We start from the raw sequence: 24,864 nt of genomic DNA, 5'->3' as shown, positions 1-24,864 counted from the left end.
TTAACACAGGTTTCCAACTCCTCCTGCTTATTTCCCATGCTGTTCCTCCTTTCCCTGTTTTCTTTAGGATTACTGAAGTATTTTACTGTCCATGCACCCAGCAGAGTCTGAGGAGCAGTGATGGGAGAAGAGATGGAGAGGCCAGTGGCCAGAGTTCATCTCTCAAAGCAGTGTGCTAATTAGGCACCTTGTCAGGCTTGTCCTTATGTCTCTTCAACACTTGTAGTTTTGCCTGCCCAGTGGCTTGTAGTGCATACATGTGACTTGAATACATTCCTGAAGCCTAAAAGCTCTGGGATTATGGTTTATAGGGTGATGGGGAGATTTGATTTATGTCTCTTCCTATTGCTTCCTTCAGGAATAATTCTCGCTCAAATGGCCACCCCCTCTCCACATGCATGCAAGGCTAAAATCCTTGCACTGGGGTGTGTTTCAAGGCCACCTTGGAGGGTCAGGCCAGCCCAGATCCTGCTGGAGAGAGGCAGGCAGCCTTGAAGGAAGAATCTAACTTCTGGGGGTGGGGGAGTTTTGGGTCAGGTGGAGCCGCAGGGGAGGCTCAACAAGGTTTTGTGAGTCACAGTTTTGGACTTGGGTACTTGCAGACTCTCTAAGTCTGGTTACCGGCACATCAGTGTGAATCACAGATTTGTTTTCCTTTGAGAGGTGTTCCTCTTCCTTCTGCCCGAGGAGATGATCTTGCAAGTGTAACTGCAAGCTCCTAGAAAGTTGTGAAGAGAGAAATTCAAATCAAGAGAAATACCCCAAAAATACGTGTTGGTTGCTTGAAAATATCAAGGCTGTTAAAACCAGCCGCCTACCTCCTGCGGGCCTGACTCACACATGCCTGCTAATGCTGTGGGTGCAACAAGAGACACTGGGCCGAGCATTGGTAAAGGAGGAGCACAAAGGCAGTATCCAGTGATGACAGTTGAAAGGAGGATTAAAAAGAAAGTTCTCAGCATCTCCTTGAGACTAGTTCAGACACGAGTAATTCCACTGGCTCCAGGGAATGCTGCTGTATGTCCATGTCAGCGGGGAGCCTTTGGCTGTGGCAGTGGCTGAATGGCATCCTCAGCAGCCAGAAAGGCTCATCAGGATGTAACCTGTTTGACTTGATGTCTGGAGGCCAGGAAGGACACAAGGTTCCTTGTGCTGTGCTTCATGTTTTGGGCTTTACACTAACCACTGCTTCAGCAGATGTAAATACTGAGGAGAAGTAGATGCAAACTTTCCAGATTCTCTTCTGCTTGTGGTTACCTCCCTGCTGTGGCGTGATGGGGAAGGAACAGGGAGGTTGCAGGGATATGTGATTGATGGCTGTGTTCTGTAAGTGTTCCTCTGCTGTGAAACATCTCTGTCCCTCAGTTATTCTGATTTCTCCATGCAGATAGCTCAGCTCAGCACACAGTTAGTTTGGGACTGCTAATACAGTATGCTCACTGTCTGGGAGCAGCTGATAATGTACTCATGCTGGGTTAAGATTTTCCAGAAAAGAGATAACATTTGCAGATGGCTTGGGCTGACTCCTTTGGCTTCATCTTTTTTATTGATAGTTGAAAGCAGTACACATGACCAAGCTATGGAAAGCTTTAAAAAGTGTCCTCCCTTACCCTGTTTTTTTTTAACTGCATTGATAGTTCCTCTCTTTATCTCTTGAGTGACTACAGTAGACACCAATCCTTTTCTTCAGCCTTCCTTGTACCTTTTCTGCACTGAAGAGCTCTGTGCTCTTTGTCATCCTCTTCTCGGAATACCCCAGAGGGATCAAGACAGCTCTTCCAGACACAGGTTTTCACTCTTTTTTTCCTCCCACACAGCTCTCTTTTCCAGTGGATTCACTTTGCCAGGTTATGGTTTCCAAAGAATCCATTCTAAATTTCCAATATTTAACATCAGATTTTCTAGTCTTGGAAACCCTAGGTTGTCGCCAACCCAGAGTTTAGGGATTGATTGCACAAGCAGACTAGCTAGCCATTCTGAAGGGACAATAACTTCTATGAGCCAAGAAGTGGTGAGCAATTGGCAGGTGATGAGGAACAACAGGATGATCCTTCCACTTGCACTGTTATAACCAGAAGAGACCCAGAGTGGAGAAGAATCATCTACTTACGGACCACCTGCATGATGCATGTCTGCATCTTTGATGCTCAGCCTGGACTTTCTGTTCAAGGGTCCACTGTAGCCATGGATTAAGAGTATGAATTATTTCACCCTAAAGTTTTTTGATTGAACAGGACAGAATATTTGTGTTCCAAAAGGTTCTTGGTTTTTGGTTTTGTTTTTTTTACATTGGCTATAAAAGGACCCTAACTAAACATTTTACACTTTCTGACTGAACTGAATCCATCCAAACATGATAGCATCCTTTACATGAAGGGTGTAGTTCTACCTGAGGCATAATCACAGTCATTTGCCTAATCTCCTACTTAGTGGGCTAAGAGCAAGGCTGTTTATTAGCAAAGCAGCTGCAAGGAAGTTGCAGCCCTTTTCTTTTAAGGCTGATTTTAGTACTCAAAACCAAAAACTTTCACTCTACAGTAAATTGGCCAGATAACATAATTCCACGGCAGCCCATCCCAGCCCAACCTTTTCCTCCCCTCCAACTGATCAACTCTTGGCCTTTACAAAGTGATAATGAAAGACCACACAGAGATAATTGCTCATAATTGTCAGGGAGGAGCTTTGCCAGCTCCTTGAAGGTTCTCATGGTATGTTCTTGTATAGGAACCAAACCAGCAAAGTGCAGTGGAAGATGTTTGGCCACCCCAACATGTGGTAAGAATTTAAAGCAAATGTCAGGTGTCGGTTTTGGAAAGTTACTGAGTTTTGAAGACTGAAGTTTTGGGTGGTCATGTTCCCCCCTCATCAGCTGAGCATTATCATGACTGCCCTGGGAAAAAAAGGGAAGATTTCAAACTCTAAAGAGCAGCTGATAAATATTGGATGATAGCAGGGAAGCCACGCTGAAAATGTGCAGGGTAAATACTGAGTTGTGCTTTTCTGCAGTGTTGACTTTGAATGAACTGGGCATTTTAATGGTGACATTGCACCTGTTTAAATAAAGGAGTGGATAAAATGGATGTTTAAAGGCAAGTTTCTCCTGTTCAGCTAACAGTGGGGATACTTTATAGGCATGTGCCACTTATCAACAATGTAAGCACAAATAAAATCTGTCTCACACATCTCTGACAAAGGAATTAAATTTTACCTGTAATTTATAGTTTGAGATAGAGAAGTTAAGCTTTTTTTTTCTTTTTTCCCCCCAAATTCTATGATTGTATCTGTCTGTGTCTGCATGCTTGTTTTAGAAGGTGGCTGAATATCTCTCAGCTGTATTGTCTTTTCTATGCATGCCCTGAAATGGTATTCGTAGATGTTTGCAAAATGTTAACTAGAGAAAATGCAATGAGGCTTTCTCACTTATGGGCTCCATCACTGTTGGCAAACATTTTTGCCATTATTGTGTGTAGGTGTCATCTCTACTTCAGTCTTAAGTTTCTCAGCAGTCAAATGTGATTAAGCAGTTTCTGGCTTTTCCTCTCATTCCTTTGCAGATGTATTAAGTGAGCCATGAAAGACATAAAGAGGCTATGCATGCTGCTGGGGGCTTGCCCAATTTTAGCACAGTTTGAGGGCAGCTGCATGCTCTCAGGAGCAATGCAGGCATCTCTCCATTACTTACACTTGTTTAATAATGTAGTCTCTCGAATGCACTGCTCTTTCTGGATTGCCTTATGGTGTGACTTCAGGGCTCATTTCCACTAGCTGAGGGGCAGAGGTAGAAATGGAGAAGGATAGACTTGAAAGGAGTGTTTTACTGTCTTGCAATGGAAAAGATCAAGTCTACCCTTGAAAGGGGTGAGGGTGGAGTATGGGTGACACCAGACTTCTCTGAAGTTGGTCTTTGCCTCCCTAATTCGCACTTGTGTGACTGAGAAGAATATATGGGATTTTAAATTTTGCCTTCTCACTTTTTTGCAAACTAAGGAATGACTGGTTGGCCCCTGCCCTCCTTTTACTGAAGTCACTTCTCATTTTCCTGTGAGGTGATGCTCACAGGGAGGCACATCTCCACTCTCCCCACCCTCAGACAGGGGCAGAGATCAAGTCAGGAATGCTCCAAAGTCTGGGACTAAGCTCTTGGCAGTGATTTATATCTCATAAACATGATATCGCAGTATGGCATCTAGCACATATCCTGAATCTTTGTTAAATAAAGAACAGGGAAAGGTTTTTCTTTTTAAAAATCTCTTGCTTTTTCTGCTCCTTTTGATTTGAGCTTTATTTAGTGACAAAGTTTGGGGAAGGGGGAAGAGGGAAGGGTATCCTCCAGAGGCTGCAGAAAAAAAGAGTACTTTCTTAATATCCCTCACCAAGTACAGATAAGCCTGACTGAACCCCTGCTGACAGCAGGCTCTGCTTTCTTTCCACAGTCTCCATTGAAGATATTCGGGATGTGAGGGCAGGCCATAAAACAGAAGGCATGGAAAAATATGCCAAGGATGTCCCAGAGTATCGCTGCTTTTCCATCATTTTCAAAGACCAGCGGAAAAACCTAGACCTCATTGCGAGTTCGGAGGACGATGCCAACCATTGGATCTCTGGCCTTGCGAAAATCATAGCCCACAGCAACTCCATGAACCAGAAAGAGAAACTCCAACAGTATCCTTTGCGTTATAAAGTGATTAATCACAGACAAAGATGCACTTGTCTTTCTCTGTGGGTGGAGATAGTAGACTAACACCCTTTTGTCGTATTAACCATGGGCACCGAGTTTTCTCTCGCACTGGTTTTGCACTCAGGCAAACTCTCTGGTTTCCAATGCTTTTTCCCCCTGTTTTACGGTGATACCAGCAAGAGTCAATTCAGGCTTAACATATCTCTTGAAGCAAAGAATTGCCTCTTTCAGGGAGCTCCAGATAAAACAGTCATTATTTTTTTTTTGTATTTCCCAGGGGTCTGTTTCATTTGTATTGCAGTAAACTCCAGGACAGGCACTTCTTGGTGAGGCATGAAAAGACAGTACTGTCTATCACGTTTCTCAGTAATACAAGGCGAGGGAACTGATTCTTCTCTTCTGACTGCCAAATTTACTGTGGGGTAGCTCCAATGACTTTGGTGAAATTACTCCTTGATTGCCTCGGCATGGGAGGAAGTTTTGCCCCAAAAGAATCTGTGAATGCTCTACTGACAGTTCAGACATCAGAAAGGAAAATTAGCAGAGCAGGAAACGAGGCTGAGTTAGTTGTGAAACGGAGCAGGAGTTGATTATTGGGTGAAATCCTGTCTCTGATGATTTCACAGGGAATTTTCCCTGGGGCTGCATTTCAGTCACTAAGTTGCTTTGCAGTCACAGCTCTCACATCCATAAAATGAGAAATTATCTGTGGGCACAGTTTTTGATGGATTTTCTCCAGTGCCTGTAATTCTGAGACACTAACCATGATCTGAACCTGCTGGCTGATTTCACTCTCATTTGACAGAGTTGCATCAATCATAAAATCCTTTAAGCTTTGTGAAGATAGGCATCCAGCTATCAGAGTGAACAGATAGTGTTCTCAGACAGAGAAAGCTGTGTGAGTTTCATGCCTTGTTCATCTCCACATCTGTGGAGAGGAGGGTAGGAGCAAAATCCTCAGCTGGGGAAAGTCACAGAGCAGGAGTCTGAGCATAAGCAGGCAGCAGGGAGCCTTGCCCTCAGTCAAGGCTTCACTCCATGTGGATTCCCTGCTGGGTAATGATGTACTGATGCTGAAGGAGGTGGCACATGAATGCTGAGCTTTCATAAGGCTTTTCTATTCTGTGGATTCTCTGAAGTCTAATAAGCACTTGCACAACCTTTGCACTTGCACAACTTTCCACAACTAATAGTGCTGCTCATTTAAAGGAATCAGACTCGAGTAGTTCTGATGTGCTGTGTTTATCTCCTGCACTATGAGTGTCTTTTTGGATGGTTTTTCAAGCCCTAGGCTGTAAAGTCATTCCTCAGCAGTGTTACCATTTGTGTGTCCATAGTGATAGGGAGCAGTCCCTAGACAAGTTGGAAATGTGGTACCCTGGCAGTTCTCCTTTTAGATGTGAAGGCTTCCTCCTCTCCTCAATGTGTGGGGAAAATCTGGGCTACAGAAAGTTGTCCCTGGCGTGTGTCAGGTTGAATATATTGCTGAAAAACTTCCCCGTAAGAAATGACAAGATTGCTAAAGGGGGAAAAATAACAATGACATTTGCAAGGGAAGAAGGCTGTAAATTTCCAGCATGGAAAAGTGCCTCTCTGTCTTTGGAAAGCAGAATAGAAGCTAAATAGGGTGGGTAGGCAAGCTGTATTTCTGGAAGAGTAATTACCGTGCAGTGCTGGCTTCCAATCTGGGATTGTCTCAGGCCATTTAACGTAACCTGGAATTACAGAACAGCATGATTTCTCATTTGAAATTTGATGATGTTTAATTAAAGCCTGGGATTTTAAATTTAGTCTGTCTTCACTGGGTTTGCTTGGCAGTGTGGGCTCACTCAGATCTTCCTTAAACCTCACAAGCGTTCTCCACATCTGTGAGCACAGATGGGACAAGGCAGTGCATGAGGAGAAGTGTTGGGTCCCCTGCCTGTCCCCCGTGACTGGAGAGTTGCCTTGCAGTGTATCTCTTCCAGCCTCTAAAACCTTGCAAAGCAAGTAAGGAATGTGCAAGGTTTTCAAAACAAATATGAAAACAAAAACCTTTCTAGTTTCAGATGGGTTTTGTCCTGTTTATAATATGACGGAGTTGCCTGTGTTAGCAAGGTGTTTTATTTAGTGTCTTATGTGTCCTTTCCAGCCCCACATGCTTGATGAGTACTTCTGATGTTTTTAAACATACAGTGCTGTTTCACTAAGCCTCAGATTCAACTCCGCAACAAGCTGGCAGAGACTATTTAACAAATATTCCAGGCATGTGTGCAGGGGAGACTTTAGACCGGCAAATACAGGGGACATTTCATTTTAGCAGTGTGGCACCATCTGCTTCAATTCTGGGATTTAAATATGAGCGTTTCTTCTGGTTGGAAAACACTTACCAGAAGTTTTGCAGCATTTCTCTTCTGAGCACATTCATGGGATATCTGCCAGATAGTTTCAGTCATTCCTCTTTGGTTTCTAATAGAAAGCTGGTAGGCTTGGAGCTGGCAGATCCTGTAAAAACAAGAGGCAGGAAGCAGGCTCTCTCCGGATGTATACAGGCATGGGAACAGCTTTTTCCAAGTCCACCCAGGAGGCCCAAATGGGTGCGTAAGGTGAAAGGAGACCCACAAGCAGGGCTGCAAAATGGTGTTTGTATCAGCTGAGAATTTCAACTGAAGTGTGTAGGTCATCCAGCTCCTCTAAATCCTCTCAAACCTGAGGGATCCAGGTGCATGGGGAGTTTGAGTGTTTTGGGGACTAAACTCTGCTGTTCGCTGCAGCAACAGGCTGAGGCTTCAGTTGTCCTTAGTCTCCTTTTTCTCTCTTTGCTGCTTGCCCTTGCAGTGAGAGGGCCCACTGTGTGCCTGTGCTTTTTGTGGGCTCTCTGATTTACCTCCTACTGGAATGGATAGAGCAGGAAAGCATCCTCCATTCACAGGCAGGACCCTGGCATACACTTTTGCAGATGCATTTGCTGCCCACATACTGCTTTCCAGGGTTGACTTTGGATATATGCATGACCTCTGGGTGCTCATCCTCCATGGAAATGACTGCAGACTTCTAAAATGGTGGGGTTTTTTGCAGTGCTTACAGCAAAAAGAGTAATTTCTACACACAGTTAGTGCTGCCTAACCCTGCTGCTCACCTGGCCATGACAGACTGGATTTCCTGTTGGCTCACAAGTGCTGCACATTACTCCTGCCTGTTCTTTTTAAGGAGGGCTGTGAAGGGGAGCTGGGGTGTGAGGGTCAGGTATGAATGGATGGCATTGCTGTTGGCACCATGTTGACATGCTGAGCAGACCCTCTCTGGAGCACATGTGGTGGAGGGGGACGGGTTTCCACCTGCCGTGGATGGAACTGTGTTCCCAGCAGAGCATCCTCTGTGCATGGGAGCTTCATGACTCGAACTTGGTTTTCTGGGAAGAATCAGACCCTGGTTCAGGGCCCTGGAGAGAGCTGGGAAATGCAGCCTCTCTTTATTTTGGTTTCCGTGTCTAAAGAAAGGGAATATTAATATTACCAGGCTTAGACAGAAGGGTGTGAGGTCATTGCTTAGCACCTGCCAAGATTTTTAAAGACAGAAAGTTCAACTTTCCATGAGACAAACAATACTTACAAACAGTTTACACTTACCTCCATAGTTCAGAAACACTTGAATGCAGTGGTAGCTGTGGTGAATGCTTTGTTTTAGGGTTATGTCTACAGACCCTAAGGCAGTCAGTTAATGCCCTTTTTGGGGGTTATTTTGAAAGGCCCAGTTAAAATGTTACGGTACTAAATGCCTCAGCTGGTATTTGCTGATCCTGAGGTTTACTCTGCTTAATATACAGGTTGGGCATTTTTAAAGATGTTTTTCAGAATGAATTTGAAGCAGTGCTTCCTGTGCAAGATACAGAAGGTTATATTTGTGGAGATCAAATCGTTACTTTGATCATTTTTCTATTGAAAAATAGGGTATTTTTCGGGATGCTTTTCTTACTTGACAGTAAAGCAAATTAGAAAGAGTCAGTTCCATGATGCAAAAAAGAATGAGTTTTTTGTTATTTAAAAAAGCAAGGTACCTCAACTGTCTAACATTATTTTCCTGAGAGACTGAATGAACATGGGAAATCCAATTCAGATTATCTGACATCACATTAAATAGCTCACTTTTTTAGTAATTACTCCAGATCCATAGATATACTAAAGTTATTATAAACTAAGCTCTTATGAACTACTATCACAGTATGATACAATATTAGATCCCATGCATTTCATGAAGGGTAGCCAAGACCCACAAAGTTTGGTTTGATTCTGCCCACAACAGAGTTCTTAAGACATAGCTAGAAATCCCTGAAAAAATACAGAAGCTGAAGGTGAGTCCAGAAATTTGTATTAATGCTTCTTTTTAGAAAATCTCTGCTCTTTGTTCACTTTGGTATACTGAATACTGATCAAATCTGTAATAATGAGTTTACCAAGTTGTACTTGAGAGCTCTTTTCATGCTTCCTCTATCCCCTTTAAACAGTCTAGAGCAGAATGTACTGTCTGTCATAAAAGAGAAATCAGACTGTTTCTGGCTGTGGCCAGAAACTCCTACAGGGTACAGAAAGCTGATCCAGCCTTTGGCCAGATGGTGAAAAGCTTCTCCTGGGTCACAGTAGCTTGTATTACAGTGCATTTTGCTTCTGCCAAAGCACCATTTTGCTCTTTCAGAGAAGAAGGTGAGATGATGTAGGCTGTTCAGTGGTAGCATGCTGATTTGCAGTAGCTGGAGAGGTGGTTCAGAGCCTTTATAAGAGGATTTCCTCCCTGCCGTGGGCAGCAGAAGGGTGGTATTTAGGCTAGGCACTGACCTGGAAAGATTTCCTTACATCATCCTGCAGCTGGATTCATACCTGCCTGCGGAAAGCTGATAAAAACAAAGACAACAAGATGAGCTTGAAAGAGCTCAAGAATTTCCTGAAAGAAGTGAACATTGAAGTTGATGACTATCATGCCAAGAAGATTTTTCAGGTAATGAGAGCAAGCAGATAAATTATTTACTTTTGTCTGAGGTCAAGGTCTCCCACAGCTTTCACCTTTTGTTGGAGACCTAAGCTAAAGTGAGCTCCTAGCATCTTTTCTTGTACCAAGGAAGCACTCTTGGGTTTTGGTGCTCAGCAGATTCCCACTAAGACCTAAGTTAGGCCAGCACAATGTTTTTCGTTAATGTGTGCTAAGTTCTTTCTCTGCTATTGATGCCAAGGATTTAGAGGTGAGATGCAAACATGGATAATGTGAGATAAAGGGAAAAACAAAGTTCTAGTGCTCTTTGAGTCCTGGGTGTTTCAGTAGTTCTGCGTACCACAACCACATGTCAATGCTGAAGTCTGGCTAAAATCGGTTTAGTTACAATTACGAATCTAGATCCTCATCTCAGAGGAGGAGGGTGCCAAGTGGCAGTATAAGTAAAAAGAAAGTGCAAATTAAGGAGAAAAAAAAAACAAAAAGCAAGACCAGATGCATAATAGATACGTAACATTGCTCCCAAGCCTGCACCAGCCTTGTTGATTTAATACCCCAAGGCATATTTAATCTGGTCAGGGACATACAATTCTAAATTCTCAAGATTTGGCTTGCTGGGTGAGCCTATCAGAATAAACGAAAGGCATGAAAATTTCTCAGTTGTTAAGCTTTTGGTTTCTCTCTGAAGAAGCCTTCCTGCTGAGGTGAGATAAAACATCTGGATGATTTCCAGACTTCCATCCTGTCTGAAGCAGGATTTGAATTCATGGGTATGCAGTTTTAGAAATGCGTTTTCTGATCAGTGTTAAACATGTGGGTGGGTTTGGGCACTGGACGGTAATTCTCCTGCTTCTTCCTGTAAGAGGATAGAAGGGAAGATTGGCAAGATCTCACTAGGACCTTCCCCCAAAGAGGTACAAGTTTCCTAGTTGTTGCTTTATGAGGTCTCTTTCTCTCTGGCAACTCTGCAAGAATTGGGGAAGGTCATCAACAGATCTTGAAGAATTTCAGCTTGCAAAATCTTCCAGATGTAGTGCCTGCTCTGGCTGGCATATCCCATGCTTGATTCCCTTCTCAGGAAGACCCTGGAAGAATAGCTGTAAGGCTAGGATTCCTCTGATCGAATTAGATGTCTGCAATGCAGACTTCTACATTGGAAGTAGTCCCTAACGCACATCCTTTGCAGTCTGTGTAGGTCAACCCAGTAATGGAGACCAGGGTGTGATTTACCTCATCCTAAAGGATGCATCTCACATATGTCAGATGAGTCACTCCCTACATGTTCAAACATTGAAAATTGGAAAAGAACACCCTTTTTTTTTTTAGAGGTGCAGTCTCCATTCAGTGAACCTCCTTTGCTACTGCAATAGTTACAAGACAGCTCTAGGGGTAGAAACTTGAAGAAGTTCAATCCTGTTTTTGCTTAAGGTCTCCAAGTAATTACTAAACCTTGATTTAAGCCATCTAAATGCAGACAGCCAGTTGAAGTACCCTCATTAGACATGTAATTGTTATAGGTTTCCTGCATAGCCACTGGAAAGAGGGTCTTCGAAGGTTAATTCAGATCTCTTGTGGGCTAAAGTGCCTTCAAGAAAAGTCTGTCTTACTTCTAAAGCAGTTTGATTTTCAGTTTACATACTGCCTAAAGGTAGATGGACTGAGAGACGTTGCAGTGTATTAAAAACGTGATCTTTTCTGTCTGTGTGAGTTTTTCTTCATTTAGTCACAGGAAGGAAGGCTTGGTGAAGGGTCCAAGAGAGAGCTACAGGGCTTGTTCTCACATTATTCTTGCCTTTCATCACCTAACTCTCTGTCCACATCTGGGTTTTAGACACACCTGAGTAAGACGTATGCAATGCAACCAGAAACTGTGCAAAACTTCTCTGGTAGTGCTCTTCATTTCAACCTGAATGTGTATTCTGGTGCATCAGAAAGGTTCTGACTTTTCCTGTCAGGACAAGGTTCATTCAAAAATCATGGTTCCAATCCATACAAGTGAGGTAAGCCACAGTATTTTGTGTTGAGATTATTTTTCTAATTTGGAGCTCTTGTAGCCCAAGCAAGGACCTCACTTTTATACTGGGCATCTGATCTGTTCTGGAATATGACTGATGCCAATGTGTTGTCCTATATCCATCACAGCCTTTAATGGCCACTAATGAACAAACTTCCCAAGGCACATCCCTTATAATGCCAATTTTGTAGAAGTAATATCATGTAATTTTTCCTGTTGTTTCTTAAAGAAAGGAATGTCTGTCATTCATGGCATCCCTGCAGTCTCCACCAATTCATGGTATCTGCTAAAGCCGCAGAACAGGATTATAGACATGGAAAGCAGCAAGGAAAAGACAGCTCATGTACTGCTGAAACCTATTGAAGGTGTCTGTAGTACTGAGCATTTCACAGGTTCTCCTGTCCCTGAGATTAAGCCCATAGCTTCTACTCAGCAGATCCTGAAGTCAGGGCAAGTTGAACTTTTTGCTGTTGTTTCAGTTTGTGAAACACTGTGCGTCATGATCATTTTGTTTGGGTTTATATGTGCACCATAAACAGACAGTGAAGGACTCCAGTGGGGAATTTACAAAGGATGAAATTCCCTCACTATCATCTTGCTTGGAGCACTGCCAAAGCCACTATGGCCATCACTGAGATCTTTAGCAGAGTTAGCTTGAGATTAGTATGATGGCTTGTTAAAGTGAGACATGAATTTCAGTCATAAAACCTAGGACAATAGCTCTACACATGTCATAACAGATCAAAGACAGAAAACAGTTTAATTCCTCTGGTCTGGCATGTTACCATCTGTCAGCTAAGTCATAGTAACTGATAGCATCTTGTCCATAGCAAGGGTGAAATGAAATGCACCAATATCTCCTCTGAGTGGGTTGGAGCACACTTCTGAGTTCAGGCCTGAAGAAGAAGAGTTTTTTAGGGCAAAGACTAAGTAAAGCAAGCCATGTCCTGCAGGGATTTTGGCATCCAGGCCAAAAATGACGTTTTTCTGATTTACCAAAATGTAAGATGTGAGTGGGCTGTATTAGATTGGGATACTACTTAAGGGTCTTACTGCTTGCTTTAGATACTGAGAGAGAGGGAACCATTGTAATAACAAGGCATTAACTAGAAGTGGGTTGACTGCTGAAATTTGCAGGGGAAAACACTTGGAAGCGGTATAACCCTCCCTGATGTAAGTGGGGATCTTCCTCTGAGATAGGCTCTTGTTTTCCATTGCAGCTTTCTTTTTTTCTCAGCCAATATTGAGTGCAGGGGTATAGATCCCAGAGATGACTGAAAAATAGTTGTTCACCTCTCCGTGAAGAATTCTGCTAGGAACAAACTACAACATTAATATCAGGATTTGCCACAGAAAAATATAATTTCTGATGAAAAATTGAACCCGGGAATATTTTAAATGAACTAGAAATATTTGTTGTTGGAAAAGTTGCTATCCTTCATGGGGACACTAATTTGCATATCTCAAATACATAACCTTTCATGGTCAGTCAAGTCCTTGACAGTGGCGCTCTGTCAGAGCTCTTATCTGGTGGAGAAGTTCAGACCTCAAAGAAAGGATATGACTCGCAGCTCCTTGAGAAGATGGTATCTGATTTGGGGTTATGTGGAGATTTTGTTACTTCATGTATTTTGGATGAGAATGGAAAATTTCCATGGAAAGAGGGATTTTTTTCATACCTGAACATGCACATATTTAGCAGTATTTTTAAGTTGGTTTAGATGCCATCTTTGCAACCAGCCCTGCTACTAGCTTTGACCGTCTCTCTAGGCCTGAGCTCAGACCCACTAAGGTCAAGGGGAAAGCTCAATTTACTTTACTTACTGGATTTTAGGCCACAGTCCCTACCAGTGGTTTAAGATGCATTGAGTTAGTTGTTCCCTATATTGCTCTACCCCGTGAGATCAAGAGTCACATTTCTCTTGAGTTTTGATTTGTACTTACATTGTCTTGAGCTGTCCTAACTTATGGTTTGCACTGTGTACAGTGCAGTAGAGCTTGAGGTCATGGGCCATGCCTGATACTTTTCAGCACACTGTTAATATGAGTAATAATGATAATTGTAACTGTTATATGACTGTTGGCCTTGTCAATGAGAACCATTGTCAATGACCAACTGCTTCTCATTCACTGGCCAGTAACTGTTTCCAATTATTTTGTGTTCTGCGTTGTGTAGCCCTGGTGCAGATTACGGCTGGCATATGCCAGAAGGAAAGAAGGTTTTCACTCCTTCTCCCCTCTACGTTTACAGCACTGTGACAAGTCCAAAACAGAGGCTCTGGAGGATGATGAGATAGAGGAATTTTACAAGATACTGACAGAGAGGAAAGAAATAGACAAGATATTCCAAAAGTACTCAGATGCAGAAGGATTTATGTCCTGCCAGAACCTGGTGAGGTTCCTCTATGAGACACAGCAAGAAGAAGATGCTGTTGTTGCTGCTCCTGCCTTAATTCAGAGATACGAGCCTAATGAAAGAGGTAGGTTGGAAACCATATCTGGTTTGGTTCAAAATCTTGCTTTTGTGATGAACTATGAATTGTTTTGCTGCTGTTTTCCTCTGCAGCCATGTGTGTCATTTTCTTCTCACAGCTGCTTCTAAAACACCAGTCTTCTAGAGGAACATTAGCAACTGTAAGAGAGGAGGGCACAAAAGAGCCTGGGAAATACTTGTCTTCGATTTTGACTTGGGTACACTGAGCTTCTGGAGAGGGGTTGATATAGAGTTGGGTAGGAGGTGATGAAATTCCTGAGGGAAGGGGTCTGATGGTTTATTCAAATGCCAAGACCTCTTGTGGCTTTGCAAGGTTAAGAATATAGCAGTATTTCTGTTCTCAAGAGGCAGGAATGGAGGCAGATGTTTTTGAATGTGGACACCTGAAAAGCTATCGGGTGATATCTGAGTAAAGGGCCCAGAAGGTGACAGCTGTTTAGGAGAGCAATCACAGAAATGTCTTCTGATCAGAAATTAAGTGAGTCCCCAGTCTGGAGTACCTTGGAGGACCTGTTCAAGAAATTAACACCGGATCATAGGTTTTGCACTGTCTGGGTATACCTTCAGGAGAAGCACAGTGCTTTGTGGATGTCAGACTTGGGGATTAGACTGAGATCTAGCTCAGACCTTCAAGATGGGAAGAGCTCAATTTCTCCACAAAGTTGGGTAATTTTGCATTTACTCTTTGCAAATCATGTATTCATCAGATAATCTAGACACGATTTATCTGGCTATGTTTAGGCATCTGACAACTTTTCTTTATTGGCATGGAGGAAGCTTGAAGTGCTCAAACAGAGATTTTTATACTGTAGGTCTCTAGAGAGGTGAGGTAAGGGCTGTTTTTGACACTTTAAAGGTGTTATCAAGGACAGTAAATGTCATGAAAAGCCATGCTTGTAAAGGAGTTTTAAAAGAGTGTTCAGGCAGACGAAGCTGTCATCAGTGTCTGAACAGCATCAATATCTTTACTCTTAGCTGAATGCCTAGGGAGCATATTTTGCCTTTGTGATTCTCTGGAGAGCAGTAGGCATCATGGTGAGGATGGCGGCACCATTGGGTGGTATCGGATTTTCAGTAGGGTTTTCTGTCTATTTATCTGGCAGCCAAGAGGGGTAACGCCATGACCAAAGATGGTTTTCTGATGTACCTGCTGTCCGATGATGGGAATATATTCAACTCCTCCCACCGTAAAGTTTACCAGGACATGACTCAACCTCTCAGTCACTACTTGGTGTCATCCTCGCACAATACCTATCTCATGGAAGACCAGCTCACAGGTCCAAGCAGCACAGAAGCCTATATCAGGTAAAGATTGTGTATTTGTATGTGTGTATTTGTGTGTCTGAATAGTTGATCCCTCTCTCATAGAAGACATAGGGTGCATCTATATTGTAAGGTACAAGAGGACTGAGAAGCTATCACCCACCCTGAGACCAGGCAATGTGGGTTGTCCCATGTTCACATCACGGTAAGTTGTTTCTAAGCCCGGTTGTCTATGCGCTGCTTTTCAAAGCACTTAGACGAGGGTCTCTGCTGGGCCCCATGTGGTGTACACCTGGCTGTTAGATGTATAATTACTACATTTAGGTGTAGTTTAAAATGTCTACAATCATGTGGGAACCACCTTGCATTGCTTCTGCTATGTCTTGTATTTTTATCAAGTGAGGCAGTGTTTCCTTATAAGCAAACCAATGACTTCAGTTCTGACTTTAGTGCTTCTCTGATTCTCAGGGAACAATGGCTGTCTAGAATCACAAGCTCAAAAGAGAAGGGAGTGAAATATGTCACAAGTTGCCTTTCAGTAGCTGCTTGAATTCCTCTTACAGGATCTTAAAATTACAAAATTATATTTTGCTTGAAAAGAAACCCCGAGAAACCCCATGATTCTGGCACAGGTTGCCCAGAGAAGCTGTGGCTGCCCCATCCCTGGCAGCGTCCCAGGCCAGGCTGGACAGGGCTTTGAGCAACCTGGTCTAGTGGAAGATGTCCCTGCCTGTGGCAGGGGCTTGGAACTGGAGGAGCTTTGAGGTCTACCACAACCCAAATTGTTCTGTGATTCTTACTGCAATAAGTTAAAAGGAGTTGTGTTAACTGAAACTTGTAGGGAGTAACTGTAAAAAAGACAGGATCATCTCTTAGACAGGTAAGTCTGTACAAGGGGAACCTACACTGGAAAGTAAATTAAAATGAAAATACGGATATATAGAGGCAAGAGTTTCAAGTAGAAATTCAGTCTGTAGACTCAGTTTGGGAAACTGGCCCTCAGCAGTCTCCCCAGCTGTGGCAGAGTTCACACAGCTCCCTCCCTGACAGCTCTGAGGATTCATCTCTCATGTCTTATTAGACCTAGATGAAGAAGTCACATCATCCAGGCTTCTTGACTGGCTTCTAAGGCTGAATGTCTTACTGTCTTTCTTCCAATGCAGCACTCTTGATTTTCTTCTCTTCACAATCTTTGGGAAAAGTTTTGGGGCACAGTTATGACTGGCCTTTCTCATCTGGCACTCACTATGTCTTCTTTGGATAATTCTTACCTTGGACTTACATTACCTCCTCTCTCAGATCCCACTACGCTTTCCTTGCTCAACCTTGAGCTCTCTTTGCTGACTCTGAGCTCTCCTGGTCCCATCCTTTTGCCATCTGTTTTCCTGTTTTTCCAAGCTCCTCTTTTCTTCCTTCCTTCCTAAAATTCCTGTCAGCCTTCCCAGGCAATACCCGTGCCTGATGCACCCTCATGAGATGGAGCAAAAGGTTTAGAACCCAACCAGATCCCTTCTTTGTTTCCAGAGCCCTCACTAAAGGCTGCCGCTGTGTGGAACTGGATTGCTGGGATGGCCCTAACTCAGAGCCTGTCATTTATCATGGCTACACTCTCACCTCCAAGATCCTCTTCAGCGATGTCATTAAGGCCATCAAGAACTATGCTTTCAAAGTAAGGATGAGGCACCACCTAAGATTTCTCATATTGCACAGTCCAAGACTGGTAGCAGGTCTCTGCCCTCCCAACAGAGAATATAAGCCATGAAGACTTTACCTTAGCTTTTCTCATGGGTACGAGATGTGTCCTTCTGAGTGGGCATTCATCTGCTTTCTGCAGAGGTCCATTTTGGGGAGTTGCAGAGCACTATATCCAAGGACGAGTTTGAATCTATACCAGCACAGCTGCATCCTGGACCTCAGTGCACCAAAAATAATGCCCAATATCTTGAGCATCCTTGGTGGGAAGTGCAAACAAGCCCATGACTTGTGTAGTTTTGGTGTCTCAGGGTCTGCTGTTAGTTTAGAGGAACCCATGTGCATGTGTTTTGGAGGGACTGATGCGAAAGTCTGCTTCTATTCTGTTTTAAAAGGAATGAGCAAGTCTGGAATCTTGTATGGCAGTTCTGGGCCAGCAGCCTTTAAAAATACCTTGGGTCTGTCCAGACTCACTGGGCTTTCTGCTATTTTCCTTGAGTGCACCTGTTACTAGTATCAGTTTTCCTTTGGGGCTATAAAGCAGTGACAATGCCAATAACTTCAGCACACAAAATGACCAGGAGGGACCACAGGGAACCAGGTCAGGCCTATTCACAAATGGAAGGAGGATTCATGTCACCTAAGGATTTGAGAAACCCCAGTGATTTCAAACCCTCCCTTCCCAGTCCTTCCTCTGAGGTAGGAAGGTGCTCAGACCCACAGTGCAAGTGGAGAATGGAGGCACAGGGAGCCTCATTAAACTGCCCCAGCAAGTCTGTGGGAGGCATCCTGACCCAGCCTGGTGCCCTGTCATTGGGTCATCATCTCCAGAAGGTACCAGCAGTAGCTACTGCACAGGTTGTCCATTTTTGACAAATGCTCATTTTAATAGAATGCTAGACCTTACAGTTGTCCCACTCACTTGCAGAGAAAACAGCACTGGGGTTTATATCAGTTGCTGTAGACTAGTGAAATTGCAGAGTTCACTGATGATGTAATTTGCTATCTTACTGTAGACCTCACCATACCCTGTCATCATCTCCCTGGAGAACCACTGCAGTGTCGACCAGCAGAAGGTGATGGCTCAGCACATGACGACAATTCTGCAGGACATGCTCTTGGTTGCCCCAGTAGATGGAAACAAATCCCAGTTCCCCTCCCCAGAGGTAAACAAGGATACTCTAGCACTTTCTGCTTTCTGAGGGTGGAACAAGGAAGAGGCCTGTCTTCTTGCTAGGTGCCAGGTAGTGGGCAATATACCTGAGGACTGGTGGGAACTGCATTTGCTGAGGAACAGAGATTGTCTGTGGGCAACTGTGGAATAAGGAATATCTAGAAGTAGCCTGTGCACATCAACCACAAAATGCCTGGTTGCTCTTTGTTTATTGTCTAAGGTCTCAGAGGAGATATTCCTGCAGCACTGAGGACATTCCTGGTTCCTTTACCAAGAGTGTGCTTCATCCCATGAGGAGGTTGCTTTTCTGGCATTTCCCAGAGGAGCTGAATCCTGAGAGTCTGTCTTGTGTCTTCTCCCCGCAACCCAAAGCTGAATATGACCTTCTTCAGGCTAATCCTCTGAAGCACTGTTAGGTTGCTGCATGTACAGAGAACATTAGCACCACAAGGAGTGACTACAAGGTGTCTCTGTGGTTTTAATCCAGCAAGACTGGATACTACCCATACAGGTAGCCTAAATCTATATAGCATGAAGTGTTCTCCCACTTAGAATGGCCTGGTGGGGTGGTGGGGATGAAGATGTCCATGGAGAACAAGGGGAGGCAGAAGGCTGCATAGAGATGCCCCTTTGATTCCCATGAATCAGGGCAGCCACGAAGCTGGGAGCTGAGCTTGGACGCTGCACGCAAAGAAGGTATACAGCCCTTAACAGTGGACCACCACTATGAAGTCTTTAGCTGACTATTAGAAAAATGTTGGAAATGGAATGTTGATGTGAAAAAAAAGTTTCCAAAACAGAAGCCAAAATGAAATGTTAATCTCTTCACTCTTTGGGTTTGTGTTTTCTTTCTCTCTTAAGCACTTTGGAGAAAGGGGTTTCTGTGTGGATAGCTGAAGTTCCTTTTAAATTGGATTTCTTTGCTAAAGAAATCATTTGCCAAAAATTGGTTGAGCATGCCTAGCCAGAGCTGGAAGGAGTTTGTGGGTGGGATAAAGCCGGCAGTCATCAGGGGAGAAGAGAGGAAAATGATCCACCCAAAATATCTTCTGTATTTGTTCATCCTCTCTCTCCCTGATTCTCTTTTCCCTTTTGTTTGGGATTGTCATGCGTCGCTTGATACAATGCCTAGCACACAGGGAAGCTGATCTGGGTTGGTCCCTGGGCACCAGTACAATAAATTAGGATGAATCATAACTTTAGTGCTGCTGCTTCAGCAAGACCTTTGCACTGACACAGACAAGGTGACTACATTTAAGAAGTGACTCTCCCAGGGTGAGAATACACCCAGCATGGAGGCAGGTCTCTGCAGGCTGTTAGCAAGTTGGAAAAATCAGTCTTCAGTGTCACCACCTGGATTATTATTTATCCTTAGTGCAGGATCAGGAAGGCTGCTGGTGGCTTTTCAGAACACTACCTTGTGACCAGGGGAATGAAACAAAGCAAGGAGAAACACCATGGAAAGAAATGTGTGATGTGTGAACCCCAGCTTCCCAAAGATGTTTTTCCCATTCCTGCGCTTGTCTCCTCTCCTGCCAAGATGGACATGTGGCCCCAGCTTGAACAAAACAGCCCAGATCTACCTTAGTGAATGGTTTGGGCTTATATGCTCCATTGGAGGGACTGATCTCTTTAGTTTAAAGGGAGAAAAATTGCCAACACAACAAAACCTGTCCTTTTCCTTCTGCTACTTTTCTTCTGCCTTCCTGCTGTGTGAACTAGGAGAGTGCAAAGAGCTGAATTGCTGCTTTTTTTGGTGAAAAATACATTGAAGCTGAAACATTAAGGGGAAAAAAAAAAGCCAAACTAGAAGCCTCTTGGATTTTCCACTTCCTTGTGAAGCTGACATGGGGAAGCCTGGGACAATGTAGTATTTTTTATATTAAAAAAAAGTTGGGCTCTGTCTGAGGCTGAAAGGCTGTAAATAAAAACAGGCAAAGCATTGCTTGCCACAGATTGTGTTATCAAGGCAGTGTCAGTAGTTACAGGAAGATCGACACAGTTTGGATTCATGCTAACGATTCATGCCACAGCCCAGGGCACCACATTATTGGGCTCCAGTCAGGAACAGTGTTGGGCTACACAAAGCATCTAAATATCTCCCTCAAGCTGCTGTCTTTAGATCCCAGTAGTAAATTAAAGGCTTGTAGGATGAACTGCTAAAAGCCACATGAAAGCTCCAGGCAGTGTCAGGGAAGAACTGATCCATCTCTGCTGCCGATTGCTTGGTGCAGGTCTTTCTACCCTATCCCTGATCTGGAGATTACAGGGCTCTGACAGGGCTAATTCCACCTGTCCCTGCATTCTAGCTAGAAATGCTGCAAAGACCAGCCCTGGAACAAGACTAAAACAGTTTCTGACATTGCATGCAACTATTCAGCATATCAGGCATATCTGGAAAGTCCTACAGATTTTTGTTCCTAGGCTTCCTTGTTTACAACAGTGGCTTTGGGTTTAACAGACCTGCCTTGGTAGGTGACCCTTAGGGATATGAGCCTGCGTAGTTGGGAGTGCGGTGGCAGGAGCCTCTGCCACCCCTTAACTCCACTGTCCCACCAGCTCTCCCATCCATTGCTGTGTCCAGTGTCCCCATTCAACATCACTTTGAGCCATGCAGCCCAGAAACCAATTCCAGTATAGCAGTGGTAATGCAGGGATCAGCACAATGGAGCACTGATGAGCTGAGTTGTCTTTTGCCTCAGGCTAGAAGCAATATCACATGTAGGGGAACCAAGAGAGATAGAACAAGTGCATATGTGTGTTTGTGTCTGCCTGCACCAGCTTATTTAAAATCTTGTTAGAGAAGACAAGCACTCAAATTTATGACTGCTTCCTAGCACTCATATTAAATGAAAGAAGACTGGGACTGGCAGCTTCTGCAGGGTGAATTCAGTGCAATGCAACTATAGAATAGCAGGAAATGGAAATGAAAATATTTTATTTTGAAGTGAATTTCACCCCTCATTGTATACCAATAAGCTAATGCATCTCTTCTGGAGTTAGGTGGCACATGGACTGCTCTGCTTTGTAGGCTTGGTAGAAGTTATCTGCACAGGGGATACTAAACCTCTGCAGCACTGAGGATCCACTGCTGGGAGCCCTGGTATGGGGTGTGATGAGGAGACAAGCTGGAGGCTGTGTTGCTGTGCCTTCACTGCTGATGTATTCAGCCATGTAGGATGGTCTGTGCTGGAAATTACACCTCCCACTTGATGGGTATGCTGTGGAGAAGCTGGGGAGAACATGGAGAAGCTTACAAGAGGGTAGTATCCCTTCTGGTAATTAAGAATCAAGCAATCTGCCGCAAATACCTTGTCTCTAGTTCTTTACTCTTGAGCTGTGAGATAAGGCAGTAGCACTTATTATGGGATGCTAGAAAGCAGAGGCAGATAATGTATTACATAGCAGGATGATATCTGCAGCCTATGAAGGACAAGGTCCCCCGTGCAATCCCTCTGGTCTTGTCCATTTGGATTGTTGACTGGAGCCTCAAAACTCACACAGAACTGGATTTCACCTTCTTCCAGTAGGTGTTGTAGAAGAACAGTGAAGAGCTGGATGTTGAGGCAGGAGGGTGGGAAGAGACATGAACAGCAGACTGACCTGAGACTCTAAAGATGAGCCGACTCATTTCCCAGCCACGGATGTGAAGAGCTGTGAGTGTCACAGCTCTGCCTGGAAGAGAGCTGGGAGGATGGAGGATTGTCTGGGGATGGGCAGAAGGATACTGCTATGCTCTGAATGCTCCTTTGGGCCTTTTATTCCCAGTAACTAACTGGTGCATTCCTTCCAGCTGCCTTTGTGTAGCTTTTGAGTGACAGGGAAAGCACCCCAGCGTAAGCAGGTCATTTGTGCTAGCTGAATTAAAATGCTCTTGGCTGATTCCTCAGGTACCAGTTTCAAATTTCAGCTTGCACCAAGCTTTATCCAGAGCTTTGGGGTGGTGAGGAGTTGGGCTGGTCTGTGTGATGTGATGTGATGCAATTTGCTTGCCCCCACAAAGGGGGAATTGTGTTCTTTGAAAATGCCTGTGCTGCTTTATAAAAGGTTCTTGGTTTTCCACAGCCCTGTCATTTGAGAATGATGGGGTTTGTTGCTTTTGCTGTTGTGGAAAGTGCAAGTAGAGGGTGTTGCAGAGAAAAGTGGAACATGCTACACAGACCGATGGCTATATTTGCTAATTCCGAGATTGCTTCTTTCTGGAGTACTAGCACCCTTCAAAGCCAGGACTACTGAACACATCCAGGTGTCGACAAGTCTCACACTTGACCTCACTGGAGGCTGCAGGGTTGAGGTGTGTGCCTGATTTTAATGCATAATCCTGTCACTTAGAGATTGCACCCAGACAGTCACCATTCTCTCAGCACTCCTCCCTGCTGCCAACATCACTGCTGCATCATTTGGGTTCAGTCAGCCCTCTCCAGGCTTCAGCCTTCCACAGTTAGGTCTTGCACAAGAGATACATCTCTGGTATGGTGGTCTGTGAGCAACCGTGCACGGCTGGTGTGTTTCTACACCTGAGGATTTTTTGTGGACTTTGAAAGAGGCTGGTGAGAACTGACTCAGCACAACAAATATGCTCCTTGGATTGGCTCAGCAGCCAGCTGTGTTATGTTGGCCCATGCTGCTGCGTATGATTAGTGCTGTACCATGGTAGCAGTCATAGGAGAAGCGCTTTTCAGAAAAGGAGGTATCTTTGGGAAGGGTCTGGAAACTCTTCCTTAGGCTGTCAGCACCTTAGGGTGCTGACAAGATCCTTTACATATTAAAATCCCATGTCCGCTTGGCAGAATACCTCTCCCCCCATTAAAATACCTAGTGGAGCAGAGGGCTGCACTGCTTCAGTCCCTGTGTGGCTGTCATCATTTCCAAGTTGTGCATATGTTTATAACCATACATTGCAGAGGCTGGGGTAGATTAAAATTCAGGGCCACACAGAGGGGCAGAACAGTGCCATGAATAGCTCCCATGAGCCCTGACCTCCAGGCTTGGCCTTGTTTGCTGAGCCACATTCAGTTTTGAAAACAGTATATTTTTACTGCCTCTAAACAGCACAACAATTTTAGTTTTCTAGTTGAGGGGAGGGTCATCTCTGTATCAGGAGGGAATCAGTGGGCTATCTGGCGTCTTCAAACTCATGGCTTGTGGTCTCAGAGGCTGGCCAGAGGCAAGGCAAGAACTCTGGAAATAGAGACTTATATTTACCTGTGTAACCACCAGTGACTGATGCAACTCCAGAAAGCCCTGGAGTTGCAGCTGAGGAGCTGTTATACCCTTGCTCCTTCAGGGTGAGCTAGAACCTTTTCTAATCACCGGCTATTTTGTACACTTTTCCTTGTGCAGCAGTTAAAAGGGAAGATCCTTGTGAAAGGCAAGAAGCTGAGTAGACACGAGGACCCTGCTGGAACAAATGGGAACAACAACCTGGAGGCAGAGGATGTCTCTGATGAAGATGAAGCAGCTGAAATAGAAGATGAATCTGTAAAGACTGAGATACAGCAGAAGGGGAAGGTAAGTAAAAGAATTAACTGAGTCCTGAAAAGGGGCAGACCTGGAAAGACAGAAAAGCTACGAACAAGATCTTTGCCAATTGCAATGGCTCTGAAACTCTGCATCAGGAAATCCTGTTTTGTTAGCCTGTCCCGTGACTCATGCTGGGAAACAACTTTATAGGTGGATTTTGTACCATGCCTAAAACAAAACAAAAACTCACCCAAAAACCAAACAAAACAAAACAATTGAAATAGACTTTTAATATGTCCCCTGCTAAGACAGTTTTCAGTGTGGTTTTGACCACTCGGCTGGGGATATGAAAGGGTAAATTGTTGAAACAGCTGGAGCTAAGAATCCTGGTCCTTGCTCACCTTAATGATCTCTGTCCCAAGAACAAGCAGAGATCTTGCAGAGCCAGCCAAGCATGAAGGTTGGCTTCTTTCCTTAAAATGTGGCTGGAGGACCTGGCAGCTGGGACGGCCCATGTAGCATTTCTGGAAGCAGTGGAAGGGCACATATTCAGTCTGTCTGATTTCCAGAAATCTATTTGTCGTGGGAGCATTATGACTTTGTTTGTTATCAGAGACTAGTGCTTTTCTAGCCACATTTTGAGACATAGCTGCACCCTCACAGGCCATATGTTTCTGAACAGGAGGAAGGAGGGATAGGGAGAGCTATGGATCTATGGGGAAGGGTGGTCTGTTTCCAAAGAAATTGGAATTACCATTTTGGGAAGAAAATTCTGGCCTTTACACCAGTATTTTACTCCCTCATATGTGGACACTCATTTTTTCAGACTGTAGGTCACTCAACCAGGTTCATAGGAGATGTAAATACATTCAATCCCACAGACAGCAAAGCTGATTGACACTGCCTCTGGATCTGGTCTGATCTATGCTTCCCTTTGCTGATTTGCTCACTCTTTGAGGATCTTACTTCTTTCCCTGAACTGTAGTTGACAATGTGTGTAATTTTGACGTCTGTCATTTTTTTTTCTGGCCTCTAATGGGAGCTGGTGGCTAACACTTCACTCTTGCACCAATGAATGTGGCTGTGGAGTAGGAGGCATCAAAGCATTGTAAGGGATTCCTAGT

General features: G+C 44.1%; 1 protein-coding gene across 3 annotated transcripts in view; it reads left to right on the top strand.

Moving 5' to 3' along the window:
* PLCD1 (phospholipase C delta 1) overlaps positions 1 to 24,864 on the top strand; it is a 58,207-nt gene that overhangs the window by 24,707 nt on the left and 8,636 nt on the right. For 2 of the 3 annotated variants that reach the window (XM_057398273.1, XM_057398271.1), the window contains exons 3-9: positions 4,434 to 4,662; positions 9,520 to 9,649; positions 13,906 to 14,134; positions 15,252 to 15,453; positions 16,936 to 17,080; positions 18,120 to 18,269; positions 23,621 to 23,788. In XM_057398273.1, coding sequence (XP_057254256.1) covers positions 4,434 to 4,662; positions 9,520 to 9,649; positions 13,906 to 14,134; positions 15,252 to 15,453; positions 16,936 to 17,080; positions 18,120 to 18,269; positions 23,621 to 23,788 — 1,253 coding nt within the window. Of the gene's footprint in view, positions 1 to 2,690; positions 2,776 to 4,433; positions 4,663 to 9,519; positions 9,650 to 13,905; positions 14,135 to 15,251; positions 15,454 to 16,935; positions 17,081 to 18,119; positions 18,270 to 23,620; positions 23,789 to 24,864 lie in introns of those variants that run through there. The other variant, XM_057398274.1, reaches the window with a different exon arrangement.

Source organism: Pezoporus wallicus, unplaced genomic scaffold (genome assembly GCF_028554395.1).
Source record: "Pezoporus wallicus isolate ANWC-B61680 ecotype Strahan unplaced genomic scaffold, APGP_CSIRO_Pwel_v1 contig_7237, whole genome shotgun sequence".
NCBI classification, from domain to species: Eukaryota; Metazoa; Chordata; class Aves; order Psittaciformes; family Psittacidae; genus Pezoporus; species Pezoporus wallicus.
Note: the sequence above shows the minus strand (reverse complement) of the source record. Positions and strands in the feature narration are given on the sequence as shown.